Genomic DNA, 21,010 nt, shown 5'->3' with positions numbered 1-21,010 from the left:
CATGGCATCGATGAAAATTCGGGTGAATCCCCGATGAAATTTACACTCACACGCTTTCACGAATTCATTGACATGCCATTGTGCAGCAGTTCATTGTCATGGCATCTTGCGCCAGTTCTTTGTCATGACATTTTGCACCAATGCATTGGGTCTTGATTTCCAACAATCAGAAATAAATAATTTTAAACAATAATTCGCGCCCACTTTGCAAATATGTTTTTCCATTTTTTATTAGATAGCTGTGTCGTTATAGAAACAAGACCAAAATTGTCGTAGACATCGCCAAAAATGTTCAATATGGGATTTGCCTTTGGTTTTTTTTGTATGTTTTGTTCAGGAATACATTCAAAATTGAAGGCTTTTGGAAGTTTATCCTTAATTTGTCTACATTTTTAGAGAACAGCACAATCGTTACTGTAAACAATTTTAGTGTCGAAAACGTTGTCGAATGTCGGATTGTTAAAAAGGAACGTGAATTTTTACTGATGTATTTTCTTCCGTTGGCTAACTGTTAGGGATTGTTTACAGAAACACCCATTACGAACAGTCGTTATTTAAAATCCTATTTAAAGCTTTAAGCTCAATGGAAAAACACTTAATTTTCCGCATATACCTAATCACCTTACATGTAAATTTTTAACTAATATAAAAAATCATCAAATATGATACAGGCGGATATAAGCTTGCAATAGACTCATCACCCTAAAAGACACTAGGAACTCCACTCCATTTTTGTTAATTTTTTTTATAAGTCTGTATTTCAAAAAAAAAATCATTTTAACTTAAAATCTACCTTAGAAATTTACAAGAAATTATTTAACTTTTTAAAGTTAAAGCTAAGATAATATAGCTAAATAAATTGTTTACACGTATACCTTGAATGTCCTTGTAGGATTCCAATTGATCTGTTTTTTTAGTTTTTTTTTTTTTTGTTAAATGTTTATTATGAGTTTATTATAATATTAAATAACATTATTAAAAGATAAATTTCAGTTTCACATTAATATGGGATTAAATATAATTAATAGTTAAAAAATATAACAAAAGAAAATAAAAAAGGACAAAGTATTTAAAAAATGCCATGATAAATCCATAACGGAATGCAAGCGGACGGAATAAATGGCAACAGCTCAAAACATCCACATACATACTTGCATATGTATGTACCAGAGGCCTGCTTTGCATCAACACAACTACGAGTACGTAGTGTACGCCAAAGATTACAACAAGATAACATTTCTTACCTCACACAATCGGTTTGATTCATTCATAAATGTGTATGACCTACGAACTACTAATCTACTAATTAATGATCGGTTAATATAAACATTAAGGCTATAACCAAAATAATACCACGCCCTTATTTTTTAATTTTTACACCCTATACTTTTCCATTTCATCCAAAAAAACTTATATATTAAATTTTATGACGATCGGTTAACGACTCCCGTGCCACCCGAGCGATCTTTCTTCTATAGTAATTTGTATGGAGCCAAAGGTGAGTTTTCATGAAAATTCAATAAAAGCGAATTGATCCAATCGATAAAAAATTGTTCCAGTTCATTGTTGTGGTTAAAAACGAATCCATCAAAAATTTTTAAAAAGTCGGATTGAATTTGATTTATTTATATAGGGCAAAAATACCTAAAACGGGCAAATATGCATATTACAGCTACATAAAAATCCAATACTATTTTAATATTTTATTTATGAATGTTCATCGTTGTGGCTAAAAACGAGTCCTACATTACTTTTAAATGATTATTTGTTAAGAAAACGCAATTATAAATTTATTTTTCTGTTTATTTATTAATCAAAATGATTCTATATTGGAAGTATAAGAAGACATAACTAAGGCGCCCCAAATTTAAGGAACAAAAACAAAATAATTAAAACAAATTATGTTACAGTGTTTTATTTGCATATGGACTAAAAACTAGAAAATATTTTTTTCTTAGCCTCAATAAGATTTCTTCTTCAAGATGGGATCTCTCAAATAAAACGCATGCCATATATTGCCATTTAATTTTGTCACAATTTTTAATTTAAATGCGAGCGTTTTATTTGAGATATCCCATCATGAAGAGGAATATTTATTGATGCTAAGTGAAAAATTATTTTCTAGTTTATTCATTTATAAATAAATTAATTTTTTTAATTATTGTTTTTTCTCTCTCTCTCTCTGAATGTAATCTTTTCTATTTTCTCTTGTACTTGGGTGACAATATTTATTGTAAGCAAGCGGAGAGAAAATAATTGTGCATTTTTGGAACAAATTCGGTCTGAAGGTCGACAAAAATTTTCGGACAGAGAACACGTCAACCACGCCATATGACTTTCGGTCAGAGTTCGGACCTAAATCGCATCCGAATTCTCACCGAACTCTGATGTTTATTTGTTTGCTGGGAAGTTAAAGGAAGGGGTTCCGATTATTCTGGATTAAACATGCATATATTGTAGGCATAGATGAGATTATTAATTATTTCAGGCGATATTGCTACCCGGGCTGTTTTTGCTGCTTCAAATAATTTATCTTCGGCTTTGCACGTTTTACGATTGATTTTTGAGTTAACAATCACCTAAGCTCGTTATATTCCTGGAATACTGTGTAACAAAATTCAATGCCATATTCGCAATTTTTTTTAGTATTTGTGTCTAGCCACAACAATGATCGGTCCGGTGGCACTGTTTAACGTTAAAAATAAAATTTGATATACAAGGTTGTCGAAATGGGAAAAATTACATCCCTAAGAGAATTGTGGGTCTATCTCGTTTCCTTTTGCATGTTACTTAAAAATGCACAAAAAAATAGTAGCGGTTCAAAAGCAAAAACAGGTAGCGACTGTAGCGATTTTCAAAAGTCAAAAAAAGTCAATTTTCCAAATACGCTTCTAACAGTTCGTTTTTTGTATAATAATTTAAATTTTGACAACTACATACATACATATGAACACTTCAATTAGAAAAAAATTAATTAAAAATCTCAAGAGTCCAACAAAGACAAATGAAATTATCTCTTGAATCTTATTTTATGGATAAATCAAGTATTAATTATATTCTGCGCCTGCCTGCCTTTTGCGAAACAGTCAAAGGGCTCTTGAGTAACAAACAATGGAATTGGCAATAAAAGTTGTATCATTAGCTTATGAAACGGAGTTGAAGGAAATACAAACCTGAATGTTAGTATTGATTTCATAAGCATCATTATTAGCATTGCGGAACATGACGAAAACAAAAAGAGCGAGATGGAAACAAGATGATTTTTTATTATCATGAATCCTTTTCATCTCTACTATGTCCATAACTACATTATATACAAATTAGGCCAAACTTAAACTTTTAATGGTAACAAGGGATTTAAACAACATTATACAATAATGTTTAAAATTTGCAATCGATGGAAGCAACATTAATTAAGGTTAATGAACCTGGCTGCGTTTGTTAACACTAACCCTTGTCGCTGTCATTTTACAAACCCCCTTTTTATAAAGATCTGCTACTCCATCAAAATCTCACAGGTAATGAAAATAAATACAACGGAATATGACACACCTAAACACAGCCAGATAAGACGAGCAACCAACCAACTACCATCACCACTCCAAAACAACCAAAGCAATTTGCCAAGAAAACTAATTTCCTTTCTGTTCAGCTGGGATGTTCATTGGTAAAAGTGTAAATATAGTTGACTGTTGTCGATGGTAACGGTGAACCGAAACTATGTATTATGGAGGATATTTATGAATTAGGGTGACCAAATTGTGCCAGGTGTATTTAAAAGATATGTAATATTGCAGAAGACGTATGAATCGTTCCATTGGCAATTGACTGTAATAATATTATTTTTTTTTTTTTCAATGATTTGAAAATTTGGTAACAGCACGAGAGAATATAGCCCACGATTTTCTGTATACTCCAGTTAAGTTTTTTTCTCTGGTGCTCATAGCCCCCATTTGGACCAGTTCACAGTTGGAAAAAAAACCTACAAAAAATATATGGAATGACGATTTCGATGAAGGCCGCTACTTACTACTTACGAAAAATGTACATTTTCATCCAATTTGGTTCGAATATGTGGTCTGAAACCTTAAAAAACTTTAAAGTGGTCTTTCCCCTGGTAAAAACACGATATATAATTTTAAGCTAAATCAGTGGATTATTGTAGGTAAAATCCTGAAAATACACTAAATCGGGTGGTGCGTTTTAATGGGCTACACCCCTGCATCAAAGATGGTCACAACCAATGTATTGAGTAATTAATGATAAAGGAGCTCCTCGGGTTTTGTGTTACATTGAAATAGCAGGATACCTCGAGACATTTTATACATATCCTATTATAAAATGGCTAACTAAAACCAGTAAGGAAAGTCGAGCGGGGTCGACTATATGATACCTACACCTATGTAAACATGAAGAAAATTGGATAAATAGTTTCTCTTCAGTAATAAAAGTACTTAGCTCCAATGTTAATCTGAACCGATTTCGCTTATGGAAACGAATTTGGAGAAAAATACAAATTAAAAATCAAACCTCTCTTAGCATCTAGCCAGGAGCTGGTAGCTAGCCAAATATAAGCGGTAAGAACTGGAAACAGTTCTGACACACTTCATCAGCAAAATATTAAAAACTCAACGCCTCTGTTCGTCCCGAAAGATGTACAACGTACGTATGCGAAAAAAATAAAAAGGAACGCAAAGTTAATTCTCGTCAAAATCCCGCTCATTTATACTAAAATTGTCGAGGATAACGAGAGAGCCAAATCTGCCACAACGCCCATCGTCCTTCTGTCCCTTATCAACACAGGGCAATGGGGTAAAGTAGAAAAAAAGAGTATGAAAGTTATGGACTATGTATTTACAAACGAAGAATCACTTGTGCCCCATTTCGACTTTAGCGAAGTACATCATGGTTAGAGGGTAATAAAATGCATGGATGAGTTCTCAAACGTATTTATTAAAAAAATACATAGCCATACTTGGGACGACATCAGTTTGATGCTGATCCCGGTCCAAGAAATCTCAATGAAATCACGTGTCAATGTTGGGTGTCCAGGACGGCCCGAAACTGCTGAAAGGTGTGGCTAAGATGAACAAGGATGTTCCAATGGACGAGTGGTCCGTAATCGCCACTGAGGAAGCCAACAACAACAGCAAGATTCTAGTTTTCTCAATAACAGAAGCTGGAGTGGAGGCTTTGAAAGCTGTTCAGTGTGGCATAAGGGAGGTCGAATTCAAAAACTCCCGAATGGAGAAGTCCGCCTAGATGAAGTCGACGACATGCGACTACGTGATCTAGGAATGTGGAGACAGGTAGTGCATACGTACATGTCTGGTTGCTTCACAAAATACAGAGAGAAGTTGCAATTAGTCAAATTTTCAAGTATGAAAGAATAGAGTAACGGATCTCCACTGACGGGCCAAGCCATTAAGGTATACACAAACGGTTCTAAAATGAATGGGGGAGTCGATTCAGGTGTCTCCTCGGAAGAAACAAAAACATCTGCATCCACAACGCTACGAAAGCTGTGCTACTGGCCATAATATACTTCTAAAGCATCACACATGAAGCTCAGTTGGAATTTTTGTTGACTGCCAAGCGACTCTCTCAGCAAAGAATGTAAAGAAATAGTTGCTAAGTTAGACATTACGCTGACCTTTATTTCCGCCAACGTTGTGCTGTTGTTGTGCAAATCATTGCATCCTCGTGAACATAAAAATGTGCAATAATTCGTTAACATAAGGTTAAATCAACTGAACCGTTTATCATTCTTATGATTGAACAGGATTTATTCAATATTTTAGGTCATCAAGGCTGGCCTCATCGATCACAGGTGATTGGCCATTTATTTTCTGACTCGTATTCACATGTGCCGAGCTGTACACGACCGCTTATTTGATTTTCATCAAGTCAATGTATCTACTATTGACAACCGTAGGCACGTCAGCTATATATCCTCCATGGAGTTTGGTCCCATCTTTACACATCGTAATATTTGTTCAAAATTGGGTAAAGCTCGAGTATAGACTATATCTTTACACTCGGTACCTCCAGCAGAAAAGTTGAACAAATGCATGGTATAAGTTCGAAAATGGTCCATTCGTTCTGCACCTTCGCAAAAAATAATTCAAAAAATTCCGCTCTATCTCTTTATCCTTTAAGTAAGCATGATTACTCTATAAAAGAGCTTGCTGTAGGATCCAAACTTTTCACATTGTCATTTATGTTCCTAGTGTTCGCCTAATTGCACCTAAATTACTGTTCTCGAATCGTGTTTACATCTTTATCGGATGTTATCCTTTTGTTCCTAATATATATTTATGTATATGCTTATTTTTTACCGATACTCCTCGAAGTTTCCGAAAATTCCTAACAAAATTCATATTTTGTTCACGTCCGACCACTAAATGCTTCAATGCCTTACCGTGTACTACGAAGGAGCGTGGTGTATTTAAGGGTAGCGGCAGTGGCAAAGGTAGGTTGACACAATCTCATATTAATAACGACACCACTTGCTTTTAGCACTATGGAACTTACGTTTTTTTTTTTACTGCAAACCATTGAATCCATACGATAAGGCATGTCTACAAAAGTGGTAAACAAACACATTCACAGGCATGACTTGTGAACTCATAGGCTGGGGAAATGACTTGAGACACAACAAATAACTGTGTTTTAAAATGTAATAACCAATATGAGGTAGGGGTAGGTTAGTCAGCCAATTGCGGTGGGATATGGTGCTATGCTCGGTATGATAGGCGGTACACATTTAATAAGATGACATGCAATACTAGTTTTTAGAGGTAACCACATGCATATGTACATACGAGTACATATCTACCAAAAATAATGAAACAATATTTGTGTTTTGTTAAATAAGGTACCTGCAAAAACATTTCTAACAAAATTTGTTTACCACTGCACATTTTCTTTCCAAAGGCACACACACCGTATAAGCCTTATCATAAAATTCCAGTTTCTTGTTATGTTGCTATTTTTTCTCCCTATTTTTTCTGTCATATCAAAATGTCATCTTAGCACTGCACAAGAATCGACTAGCCTTAAGCATTTCACTCTACTGTATACTTTGTGTTAACTTGTGCCTGTCGCTATACGGATTTTGTGTTTCCACTATGCTTTTATATATCTTTTTCTTGTTCTTTCTATTTGTGTGTTGTCCTTTCAAAATGTTGCTCAAACCGTCAGCCACACTTCAAAAAAAACTTACTAACCTGGCAAATGTAGTAAAGAAAATCGTAGTCTGGACTTTTGTGCAGTTTTTTAAGTTGCTGTTTACGAAACTCTCGAATACAAAACATGCAAGAGGAAAGGCATTTGTTTGCGAAAAGTTTTCCCTTTTAATTCAGTTTTCTTTTTAAGTTGCATGATTTCTAGACTGGTTGTTTAGACATAATGCACACTTTGCTTTATCACAGTTTCCAGTACTTGGCTTGTTCGTTTATGTATGCGTCAGGCACAGAGTAAATGTGTCGGAAACCTGTGGCGAATGAAGCGAAAGCTTTACATAAATATTATCAGTTGTCGTAGGGTACGCAGATTTAAAGACGTTTTCAAATGGAGCTTAAAGTTTTATTTTATTTTTTATTTGTTTTATGGTTTTATTTAATCACTATAAACTAAAGCTTTAAGAACAGTCTCCAGCAATGATTGAAAGGTCAATCCAGCAGAAGACGAATATAAGCATAACATTGCCTAGAAGATATCTACCATTAGAACTGTAACCACATTAATGCTATGCTCGTGTTCGAGTATTTTGTTCGCATTGATATCAGCAATATTTCTCGGAATACATACTTCGAGCAATGTTGGTCCCTGCTTTGGAGACGGGTTCATCCCGTTTGCCAGATCTACATACTCCAAATGTCAGCATCGTTTTGATGTAATTAATGCATGAAGGTCTTCATATTAAGACCGCTAGTTATGTTGATGTTGATTCTTTCTTCGGCGGAATATCTCCCTGGTATTTTCAACTTCGTTAAAAAAGTCAGCGAGTCTCTATGAGTCGGAGTAGTTTGAGCCATGCTAGGTTGATGAATCCAAAAAGAACCGGAGAAGTGGGATTTGCCTTACTTATGCATTAGTCTGTTCATAATAAACTTATCTGTCTTGATCTATACAGTAGAGTAACTAAAACTGGAATGTATGGAGGCAGGGATATAGTGTCAAACCGCTAAGCTAAGACGCAACTGTCTGGAACTTTTCAACACTCCTCGTGAGATTTTACACTCCTTTATAAAAGATGATCAAAAGATCCACACTTCTAAGGTGAAGGATGACACTCCTACAAGGAAGGAGGATTGCAACACCTCGCTAGACTTCAAAATTGTAGCAATCTGTCAGATAATTGCCTCAGACTTTTTCTCTACTGTCTTCTCTGTACGCTTCTGACCGAATCAGTTTTCGGAAATATCAAAAGGCATTTGGAAGGCATTAAACGTCTGGAGCTTGCTAATATCAATGCACATCGTGAGCTTAAGCGTTTCGTAATAAAAAGAGGTGTACACAAGGGTTATGACTTTTTGACATTTTTTTCAAAAACGATGGATGAACTTTTGCCTATTGCCTATCACTACAATAACGTTTATTCCACTGAAATATAAAAAAGTTCATACACAAATCGATTCTAAATTCTTTTCTTTAATATATGAAGTGAAAACAATTTTTTTGTTCTCAAAAACTTTTTCTTGTTGCATGAATAAACGTATGCCTACGAATAACTAAGATAACGCTCATTCCATCCAAAAAATGAAAAATGTCAAGCACATAAAAACTTTAAAAATTTTGATTTTTTTGTTTTAGTTAGAAAACTATATCTTTGAAAAAAGTTTTTACGAGATTTTTAAGATTCTCAAAATTAAAGAAAATTTGTGAGAAACAAATGTTATGTCAGTTTGCTATCTCATGTTGCTCTAAATTTTATTTTATTTTTTATATAAAGTTAAATTTTAATTAAATATCTCCTTACAGTGACTTGAAAAAATTGCTAATAATTATGATAAATTCAAATTTTAAATTAATTTTGTGCGTGAGGGTTTTCACCGAATCACCTTATAATTAAGATTTTATGTAATCTTATGTAGAAACTTATCACGCTATGATACAGGGATATGAGGTTGTAAAAAAATTCTTAATCCTAGTGTACACCGAAAATTAATAGCCCACATTCTGAAGTCGCCCTTACGAGGTAAAAGGAGATTATAACAGCTCGGCAGATTTCAACATTGTGGTATCCTGTCTGATACATGACGTGTCTTGACATTCTGCCACTGACCGCAGCACTTATCTCAGCCATGAAAACCTGTCTGTAAAGTCTTCAGAGAATTTGGCAATAACCCTTCAGAGAGCTGCCCTGTCTCTCCGATAGGGTAGCTAAAAATACTGCCAAAAATAATTCAAAAATTCCCATGTTCTTCTTTCTCAAACAAACCCTGAGAACCTAATGACTCTTGAAGTCAACAGGCAAGACCACAATCCAACATTGATTGGTACAGGATTGAGGGAATTGAGGGCAACAGATAAGTCGCACTGTAACCAAGGAAAGTAGGATAATTGGATATCTGTCGCTTTTATCGAAATGACAGCAACAAATTCAATGGCCTGTGTTTTATTTTAACTTTCCCTTTATAGAAATTCCAGAGAGTGACAGTGCGAATTAGTTTGCTATGCCGTAGAGCGCTCATATAGGGTGTTTTTTAAGCTAGATAGAACTCTAAATTGTAAAAAGTAACACAAAAAAATTAAATTTTGATGAAACTTTTTTTTTATTTGTTTCAGTATACTCTGACAAATTATCATCAATAGACTCACGCTTGAACAACGCTACGAAATTATCCAAATTTACTTTGAAAATCAGTCGTCGATTCGCGCAACTTATAGAAGACTTCGTCATTTGTATGGCGTACATAATCGTCCATCTGAACAAGCGCATTTTTGGCTTAACGGGTTTGTTAATAAGCAAAATTGCCGCATATGGAGTGAGACCAATCCACAAGAGACCCTACAGACTCCATTACATCCAGAAAAATGCACCGTATGGTGCGGTTTTCAAGCTGGTGGCATCATCGGACCTTATTTCTTCAAAAATGAGGCCGGAGCTCACGTTACGGTCAATGGAGATCGTTACCGCACCATGATCAATGATTTTTGTTTGAAAATATGGATGACATTGATCCGGAGGAGATGTGGTTTCAACAGGATGCCATACTGCGAACGCAACCATCGTGCGATTTGACACCTCTGGATTATTTCCTGTGGGGCTACGTGAAGTCACTGGTTTATGCTGATAAACCAGCAACAATTGATGTCTTGGAGGCCAGCATTGTTCGTGTTATTCGTGACATACGGCCAGCAGTGCTCGAAAAAGTGGCCAAAAATTGGACGTCCAGAATGCACTTCGTCAAGAACAGCCGCGGTTCCCATATGCCCGAAATCATTTTCAAATGTTAATTTCACGTATTGATCTTTCGAATTAAACAAAAATTGTGATTACAATTTAATTTTTTGTGCTATTTTTTACAATTTCAAGTTCTATCGGGCTTAAAAAACACCCTATAGGTATTACTGATGTCATCCAAAACGCCAAATTTCCATAACATTGAGCCCACACGGAATCTCAATGGTAAAGATTAATAAGTGTTGTCAATGTATCGTAAAATATCCTGTCAGGATTGTGGTCAAGGTGGATTCGCTATTAAATTCAGCAAAGATGCAAACAAAGGCGAATCGTTCCACTTCTTTGGACAATAGCGTAGACTCTTGAATTAACATATGCACAATACAAACACAGCATTACACGCCACACATATCAGTCGAGGATAGAACAAGCCGTGCGACTTAACAGTCGTGGGGTGTTTTAACATATCGAAAAACTTAGATACCACCAGACTAGTCAAGATGGTCATGGACACCCTTCCCAACTATCTCTGTGGAGGCCAATCGTTTGCAGAATTAAAAACTAAGAAGTTTCCTGCTGGAACACTGTTCACCATTTGAACTGCTGAAACGAGGCTCATCTAAACACATTGGTCGATGGTAGCGTTATTCCGGTTACCACCTGTTGTGTATAAGATTCGACAATTTCTTAAAGTCGCCCTCGCAAATCACTTCTATTTGCAGTTCCTAAATGTAGGGACAATGTTCGCGAGTCGCTAGCCGCCAACACTTCAGGCGTTTACATAGGAACCTTTTTAAGATATTCGCTCAACTGTTGTATACACACTAGACTGGTTTTAACTCAAAGGGAAAAAATCGATGTCGGATTTTTTAGGCGGCACCTCACTAAAGTGTTTAGCTTTGTTAGATTTTAAGATTGCCAAAGTATGAGCACAATCGAAATATGTTAACACGTGCCACTGGCACCTAGAAATTTCCATAGTAATTTGTATGGACCAAAGGCGAATTTTCACGAAATTGCTCTCGTCCAATCGATGAAAAAATTTTACCATTTGTTTGTTGTGGCTAAAAAACTAATCCTACAAAACATGCATTACCAGAAAACTGACAATTAATGGATAATTTCTTAAACGTTTTACGAAGCAAAACTACTCACTTTACTCATTACCACTTAATGAGTAATGCGAAACGTGGCACAGATCGTGTGTGTCCGACTACAAAAGCGAGATTTTGGTTAGCAAAATTACGAAGAGTTGGTAGTGTACTTGTAAGCATTTAAAGAATCCTTAATGTATAATATTAATATTTTCAGATTTTTAAAATACACTATTTTACTCTTATAATATTATTGTTCCTACAATATCTCTTATCTGCGTGTGGCGCAGTGTGTAGTGTGTTACAAATCAAAAGTTCGCATGTTCAAATACAGCAGAGAGCAAAATAAAAATCTGGAATCCATTGAACAAACATTCATCTCGAATGTTCTAAAAATAGAACCAAGCAAATATTTGGGAACCACACGAGCCGAATTACCCATCACCACTACCAAAAATTACTATGTAAACCCATTTGGTATTTTTATGCTCTCTGTAGGATTTGAACGTGCGAAATTCTAATTAGTAGCCAAACACACTACACGCTGTGCCACGAGTAGGATCGTTAAGGGTCGCATAAACGCTTCCATGTGCCCCACCAATGAATAAACAAATGAATTATGAATATAATATTATAAATATATATTAGAATCACAATAAACAAATTTTTTACATAAATTAAATTATATTAAAATTTATAAACGGACTGACATTATTTAAAGTAAACATGTATGACTACCGTTTCGCCTCTCATGTCAAATACAAATAAAGGGTTAACTTTTTTACTCCTTACAACACAACAAAATTCCTTTTATTTATTTAATGTTGAAACGAAAAATCTATTAGATTTTATAGCTTTTTTATTATCTTTTATAACAAGGAATTTCTCGAGCTTTTATGTTTTGTTTTTTTTTTTTTTAAGAAATTCGCTTTTTATATTGTCGTTATTTTCCAGAATTTAAGTATAATTGTGTGGCCTAAAAAAGATCAGTATCCTTCTAGGTGGCCCTTAAATATGTAATGACCAAATGGCTACCAAAGTCTCCAGCATTTGTATAGCTAATTTTATTGTTTATTTTCTCTATGATGAGGTTTTTAATGGACTTCGTCGTCCCAACTTTCCAACCTAAATTTTTTCTATTTTAGTCACGTTTTTTCTATGTTTGGTTTTTGGTTGTTTCATGCTCATTTAGTATGCGCTTTATTTTTTGTTTGTCCTATTTCCACGCCTTTCATTTAACCCTGCTTTAAGTGTATACACCATTTGACAGTATGTTTTACCATAGAAAATCGTGTTAGGTATTTATTTTTTAGTTATTTTTGTCCTTCTATTTGTTGTCGTTTCAATTAGATGAGAAAAGATGTTGCTGTTTAGAACAAAAAATGATTTTTTATGTTTTAGTATTAATTTGAGAAAGAAAAGAGTATTGTCTTTTCTACAAAATGTGACTTCAATTGATGAAAAAGACATCTTAGTTTAAATAAAAAATTACAGCCAATTTAAGCCGAAAATGTACATATAAACTCATGGTATAAATATACAAGGTAACTATTTTGATTTTTCAAAATAGTCTGGCTTAATCCCTTTTGTTGTTTTAATATTTAAAACAACAAGTTTATTAGTGGAGAAGGTTTGGCATTGTTCGCCAAGGGGTGAGGCAAGGAAGACTAGTTTCGATCCACGCCACTGGATCTCATCAGTTCCCTTTGTTTCTTGTTTGTGGATATTCTCCACCGAAGTTATTTTTCAATAACTTCTTCAACAAGAAACTTTTTATACCCAAACATCAATCGTCAGCTCGAAGTATAAACGTAAACAAAGAAAAACCTTCAATGAGAAGTTTTTCTTTGGTAACCTAACACAACTCCGACGAAAGTGTTTACGAAACAAAGCAAACCTTCTTCCACTCGTATGTGTCGTTGATTTTTCAACAAATGCACATACCCAAATGCTGTTTGGTAGCTTATATACCAACAACACACAAAACCGTGCCAGTGTTTCTCAAATAGAACATTGGTGGCGTTTATTTAATTGGGATAGCTGTTACAATTTTGATTTTTCAAAATAGTCTGGCTTAATCCCTTTTGTTGTTTTAATATTTAAAACAACAAGTTTATTAGTGGAGAAGGTTTGGCATTGTTCGCCAAGGGGTGAGGCAAGGAAGACTAGTTTCGATCCACGCCACTGGATCTCATCAGTTCCCTTTGTTTCTTGTTTGTGGATATTCTCCACCGAAGTTATTTTTCAATAACTTCTTCAACAAGAAACTTTTTATACCCAAACATCAATCGTCAGCTCGAAGTATAAACGTAAACAAAGAAAAACCTTCAATGAGAAGTTTTTCTTTGGTAACCTAACACAACTCCGACGAAAGTGTTTACGAAACAAAGCAAACCTTCTTCCACTCGTATGTGTCGTTGATTTTTCAACAAATGCACATACCCAAATGCTGTTTGGTAGCTTATATACCAACAACACACAAAACCGTGCCAGTGTTTCTCAAATAGAACATTGGTGGCGTTTATTTAATTGGGATAGCTGTTACAATTTTGATTTTTCAAAATAGTCTGGCTTAATCCCTTTTGTTGTTTTAATATTTAAAACAACAAGTTTATTAGTGGAGAAGGTTTGGCATTGTTCGCCAAGGGGTGAGGCAAGGAAGACTAGTTTCGATCCACGCCACTGGATCTCATCAGTTCCCTTTGTTTCTTGTTTGTGGATATTCTCCACCGAAGTTATTTTTCAATAACTTCTTCAACAAGAAACTTTTTATACCCAAACATCAATCGTCAGCTCGAAGTATAAACGTAAACAAAGAAAAACCTTCAATGAGAAGTTTTTCTTTGGTAACCTAACACAACTCCGACGAAAGTGTTTACGAAACAAAGCAAACCTTCTTCCACTCGTATGTGTCGTTGATTTTTCAACAAATGCACATACCCAAATGCTGTTTGGTAGCTTATATACCAACAACACACAAAACCGTGCCAGTGTTTCTCAAATAGAACATTGGTGGCGTTTATTTAATTGGGATAGCTGTTACAATTTTGATTTTTCAAAATAGTCTGGCTTAATCCCTTTTGTTGTTTTAATATTTAAAACAACAAGTTTATTAGTGGAGAAGAATCGAAACTAGTCTTCCTTGCCTCACCCCTTGGCGAACAATGCCAAACCTTCTCCACTAATAAACTTGTTGTTTTAAATATTAAAACAACAAAAGGGATTAAGCCAGACTATTTTGAAAAATCAAAATTGTAACAGCTATCCCAATTAAATAAACGCCACCAATGTTCTATACAAGGTAACATCAATACCCCGCTGATTTAACTGTGCTGTTATATTAGTGTCAAATTCATCACAGTATTTTGTATTTTTATTTCTATTTTCGATGTTCATTAGAAATATATATTTTTGAAGGCAAAATATCATTCAGAAAAAATATTTCCCAAGTACGAATTCTGTCAAGGCAAAGACTTATTGAGTGAAAGACAAAAAAATATTTTCAAGCTTTTAACTTAATTGATATACCCTCGGTACTAAGACTAGCGAGGGTATATACATTTTCATAGGGACAAAATGTGCCTCATCCAAATAGTGCTTTAGACCCCATGTATGTTAACCGAAATCAGCTTCAGACAATTTGGAGCCGATTTAGTCATGATCGTCCGTCTGTTTGTAAGGCTGGATTCAGCGCACAATAATTCTCGAATACAAATTTTAAACAAACATAAACAAAGACACATAAGAAAAAATGGTGAAGAAAGAACCATTGTTGCCCGGATTATGGGAGGAGGTAAGAAATGTATCATTTGTGTATGTGACCGGGATATACGGTATAAATATGTGGATATTTTGTTATTGAATATTGTCCCGCTTCTTTTCTCACAAAAAAAGGAATTTTCAAAAAAAAAAAAAAAATAAATAAAAAAATAAAAATTAAAAATACACAAAATTTATGGGAATTAATTATTATTTAAAATATATAAAAAGTTTCGAAATACTTACATCATAGTTTTCTGGCAAACCAGGTGGACCTGGTGGTCCCGGAGGACCCGCTACACCAGGCATACCGTCGACACCTGGTTCACCCTTTTGGCCCTGCAGACCTTCGGGACCACGAGGGCCAGGATCGCCCCTATCGCCGCGGTCACCCTTAGGACCGGGGGCACCGCGTTCACCTGGCACCCCAGTAGCACCCTAAATTAACGAAGGACAAGAGAAAGAAAAGAAGAGAATAATAAAATATTAATTAATAAAATGCATCATACTTTTTTGTTAGCTTAAAAATCCTTAAAAATAAAATAAATTGATTTTACTTCAGGCTTTTACCACTACTGTCTGGCGACCATAGACCTAAATTAAGGTGTGTTGTGTTATTTTATAGGTTACAAGAGAATTAACAAAGCAAAGCATACAGATATGACATGATTGTGGGTAGGTTTTTATTGTATTAAAATCCATTTGGCCCTCGTCAACACTTTACAAGCGTTTTCCTTGAACTATGGGCTTAGTTTTATTATATGCAATAATTTATAAAATTGGCGTTTAAATCACAAATAATAAACGGAAGTAAAGGGCAAATGGTATAAAAAAATGTCTACGTCCTTTGGGGTCATAAAATTTACACTACATTGACACTCCTTGTTTTACTAATACAACGATTATAACTAAAAGTCTAACACCATAAAACTAAGTGGAAGTTGGGGAGGTTAGCCTAAGAATTCCCTCTTCAAAGCGGGTGTAAATGTGAAACTCTTGGCATTGTTGGTATTTAAGCTTTAGATGTGTTAGCTGTTAATGTCACCCCATGAAGATTTGTTTTTCCCTTCCTTAGGTTGGCACTTTCACTTATTCCACGCCTCCTTTTACGTTCGCTCTGCTTCTTATGTCTGGAAAATTTATCACCAAGTGAATGGAAATGGAATGGCAAGAAAACAACAACAACAAAAAACAATGTCTTACAACAAGAAATAATCATGTTTTCTTAATGATTGCGTGTTCCGATATATCGTTGAAAGAAAAGTGTTTGCTGTTGCTGTTGTTAACGCTCCCTATGATAGGAGAACACGAACGGGCCGGGCTGACTGGAAAAGAAAAGGAATCTTCAACAGCATTGTGTGTAACTTTGTTTTGCTCTGCGGTATTTCTTATCGGATTAAATTAATTGCTGTAAGTAAAAAGGGATTACCATGATGATGGTGGTGGCCATACCGGAATTTCCGACATTTCAACATATTTCATCAGTTTGTGTGTTTGCTGTGTCTATTTTTTTGCATCCGTTTATCACAACTGACTGACAAGATATGAAAGACCATCGGTGTTACAATTTTACCCAGAGATAGTCTCATATAAATTTATAGAATGGAACAACATGTTACCTCATTATGAGCCTTACATAAGAAAAGTGTTATTTTTTGTGTTGAAAATATAGGTTGTAATAAAATATTTATATGCACATATGTATGTGGAAAAAGTAGGATAAAACGAAAATTACATAAAGGCGTATCAAGTAACATCGGAAAAAATGTTTCTCTGAAGCATTCTAAGAATTTCAATTGCGAAAAATTAGCGAAAAACAGTTTGGATTCCATAACTAGTTTCTACACGAAAGAAGTCTTCAATCAAGTTTCAAATTGCAGTTTTTTTAAGTATTACATTTAAATCCTGAAAATATTAGATCTCTCAACTGTTTTATTAGGAGATAAATGAAGATTTAGTAAAAAATCCCAAAATTTTACATGTCAAAATAAAGTTTAAACTCTTGCCAAACGTACGATTTCACTGTGCAACACGAAAATTATTAACCATATTCTGACACCGCAGCGTGATAGAAGACCAAAAAAGAGAGGACACGTGTCAGGACTATATCTTTCAAACCGTTAGGAAATTTGAATTTATCTCAGAGGCAAACTTGTAACTCTTGTCTTAAAGAACAAAAATTTTGAACACATATAACCCATCAAACTTCATCAACAGGGTCAAAATCGCCATGGTCAAATTTCTTTTAAATTTTTTCTCAAGTTTTGTTATACAGCTATCAAACCGATCAAATTTGAAGCAAACAACCAACTACAAAAATGTACCTCAGATCTCAATAAAAATCTTCCTAGAATATACGAACTCTGTATAGACGGTTCTTAAAGGTCAGCATAGCAAAGCAAATGTGATTTGTATCCTGTTTTCTCTGGTTCTGGTCCACAGATACTAAACCGTTCAATATTCAAGAAAACAACTAACTACAATAATATAGCAAAGACATCAATAAACAACTTTCTAGAACATGTGAAACGTCTATGAACGGTTCTTAATGGTACTTACTTACTTACTTAGCTGGCCTTTTACAGAACATTTGTTCCATAAGCCGAACTAAGAAAAAATCTACAATCCTCTCTGTTTGCTACTGTGTTTTCCCAATCTGGGATATGTAGCTTACTGATATCTCGTTTCACTTGTTCGCTCCAACGAAGCTTTCGCCTTCCAGATCTGCGAGAACCTCCATGCGGCCCGTATTTATACGCCTTTTTAGCGGGTTCATCATCACTCATTCTTATAACATGGCCTAGTCATCGCAATCGTTGTATCTCGATTTGTTCAACTACAATGATGACATTGTATAGTTGGTACAGCACGTTGTTCATACGACGCCTATATTCGCCGTCAACACAGATTGGCCCGTAGATCTTTCGAAGAATTTTTCTCTCGAACACACCAAGCACTGCCTTATCTGCTTGAGCAAGTACCCATGCTTCGGAACCATACATTAGCACGGGTAGTATCAGTGTTTTGTAAAGTGTTACTTTTGTTTGACGAGAGGTGGCTTTATTCCTAAACTGCTTACTCAGCCCAAAGTAGCATTTGTTAGCCAACACTATTCTTCTTCGTATTTCACAACTGATGTTATTTGTTGCGTTTATGGCAGTGCGAAGGTAGACGAAGTGCTTTACTACCTCAAAATTGTAGGTATCAACATTCACAAATGGTGCGGGGTTTGTGGAAATATTAAGCGTCGATACCATCAACTTTAGCAGATTCTCTTTCGACTTTTGCAAAGGTGTCAGTTACTTCCTTTACCGATCGACCCATGATGTCAGTGTCGTCGGCAGAAGCCATTAACATATGGTTGTTCGTGTATATCGTTCCATTTCTTTTGACGTTCGCGTCTCGTATGACCTTTTCCAGCAGGATGTTGAATAGATCACACGACAGGCCGTCTCCTTGTCTGAAAACTCTTTTGGTAATAAACTCTTCGGAGAGATTCTTTCCTATTTTAACTGAGGATCTCGTCTCAGTTAATGTCATTCTACAAAGCCGAAAGAGCTTTGCAGGAATACCAAAATCAGACATGGCTTGGAACACCTTTGTACGTATAGGGCTGTCGAATGCTGCATTATAATCGACGAAAAGATGGAAGGTGTCGATCTGCATTTCTTGGGTCTTTTCCAGGATTTGTCTCCAAGGTAAATATCTGGTCAATGGTGGATTTGCCAAGTCTAAAGCCGCACTGATAGGGTCCAATAATTTCATTGACCATAGGCTTTAGTCTCTCACACAATATGCCAGATACTATCTTATATGCAATAGGGAGCAGACTTATGCCCCTGTAATTGGAGCACACAGTCTTATCACCCTTCTTGTGGACTGGACATAAGATGCTCACGTTCCAATCGTCGGGTACCCGTTCTTCCTGCCAGATGCATACACCTTTTCAGCGTGTCGCCTCCGGTTTTGAACAGCTCGGCTGGTAGGCCATCTGCTCCTGCCGCCTTATTATTCTTTAGCCGGTTTATTGCTGTCCTTACCTCATCTTGGCTGGGCGGCATACATTCAACACCATCTTCTGGGATTGGATCTGTGGTATCTTCGCCGTCTTCACTGATATCGGATACCAACAGTTTGGAAAAATGTTCTTTCCATATCCTGAGCAGTATCAGTATCAGTTACCAAATTACCTTGTTGATCTATACAGGAGGATATGCCTGTACCAAAGCCATCAGTTTGATGCTTAACTCTTTGGTAGAATTTTCGGACTTCGTTCTGTCTCCTGTACATCTCTATTTGTTCACACTCCCTCTTTTCCATCTCTCTCTTTTTCCTGCGGAAAAGACGTTTCTCCTCTCTCCTTTTCTCTCGATACCTCTCTCGTGCGCTACGCGTTGCTACTGATTGTAAAGTAGCCCTATATGCCGCATTTTTTCTTCTGTAGCAGCACGGCACTTCTGGTCATACCATGGATTCTTTGGTGGAGGTCTCTGGTATCCAAGTACTGATTTTGCGGCAGTTTGCATGGAGTGGGCAATATTTTGCCATTGTGCTTATATGTTATCGGGATGAGAAGCGCTTTCATTAAGCAATTGGGTCAGTTGAGTGGAATATGCTGTGGCTATCTGTTGTGTTTGCAGCTTAGCGATGTCCAACTTTCGTGTTGTGTCTGTCCGTGCTTTATTTGCAACGTTAAGACGGGTACGTACCTTTGCTGCAACGAGGTAATGGTCCGAATCTATGTTTGCTCCTCGGAATGATCGTACATCCAACATGCTCGATGAATGTCTTCCATCTATCACAACGTGGTCAATTTGATTAATTGTTCTTTGGTCTGGAGACAGCCAAGTGCCCTTATGAATATCGAGATGCTTAAATCTGGTACTGCTAACTACCATGTTTTTTGCCGCTGCGAAGTCTATGAGCCTCATTCCATTGTCTGATGCTTCACTATTCAGACTGAATTTCCCGACTGTTTGTCTAAAGATATTCTCCTTTCCAATTTTGGCATTAAAATCGCCCAGAACAATTTTAATGTCATGGGCAGGACAACGGTCATATGTATGTTTCTTTTAAGCGTTCGTAGAATATATCTTTGGTCTGTTCGTCCTTGTCTTCGGTTGGAGCATGAGCGCAGATAAAGCTGATGTTGAAGAATTTTGCTTTTAATCGGATTGTAGCAAGTCTTTCATTCACTGGGGTGAAGCTGGAGACCAGATGTTTTAACCTCTGACCAACTACAAAACCGCAACCAAACTCATGCTTTGTGTCATGGCAGCTATAATACAGTGCGTCACCTTTAGGTGTTGTTGTGACATCTTTCCCAGTCCATCGTATTTCCTGTATGGCAGTAATGTCGGCCTTTTACTTTTCAAGTGCATCTGTCAGCGCGTAAACTGCACCTTCTCTATAAAGAGTGTGAACATTCCAGGTGCAGATTCGCAGATCATGGTCCTTAAAACGTTTGCGGGGGTCGTCAACTTTAGAGGGGTTTGTTTTTCTTTTTTTACGTTTTCGTCGGGGTTACTAGCCCGATGCCCAAACCCAAGTTTTTAACGTTCTTATGGGTGAACGCGCGGCACATGTTAGCTCACTACCTTTAACGGGTGTTAAAGGTAGCTCCCCAGGTGAGATGAGAGAGGGACCAAGATAAATCCTGGACTTTACCATGTTAAAGCCGGCCAGGACCGTTCCTTGGTATCTTTCATCCCCTACGTCACCCAATGGTAACAATAGCAAAACACTT

At 36.0% G+C, this 21,010-nt stretch overlaps 1 protein-coding gene across 1 annotated transcript in view; it reads right to left on the bottom strand.

Moving 5' to 3' along the window:
* The window catches only part of LOC141403035 (uncharacterized), a 416,517-nt gene extending 397,896 nt beyond the window's left edge, over positions 1 to 18,621 (bottom strand). The window contains exons 1-2 of the mRNA XM_073985168.1: positions 18,577 to 18,621; positions 15,511 to 15,702 (exon numbers count right to left, since the gene is read on the bottom strand). Of these exons, the coding sequence (XP_073841269.1) occupies positions 15,511 to 15,702; positions 18,577 to 18,621 (237 nt within the window). The remainder of the gene's footprint in view (positions 1 to 15,510; positions 15,703 to 18,576) is intronic.
* Between the last annotated feature and the right edge of the window lie 2,389 nt (positions 18,622 to 21,010).

Source organism: Musca autumnalis, unplaced genomic scaffold, assembly GCF_047663935.1.
Source record: "Musca autumnalis isolate F117 unplaced genomic scaffold, ASM4766393v1 scaffold_4, whole genome shotgun sequence".
Taxonomy (NCBI): Eukaryota; Metazoa; Arthropoda; class Insecta; order Diptera; family Muscidae; genus Musca; species Musca autumnalis.
This window is presented reverse-complemented; position numbering and strand designations above follow the sequence as displayed.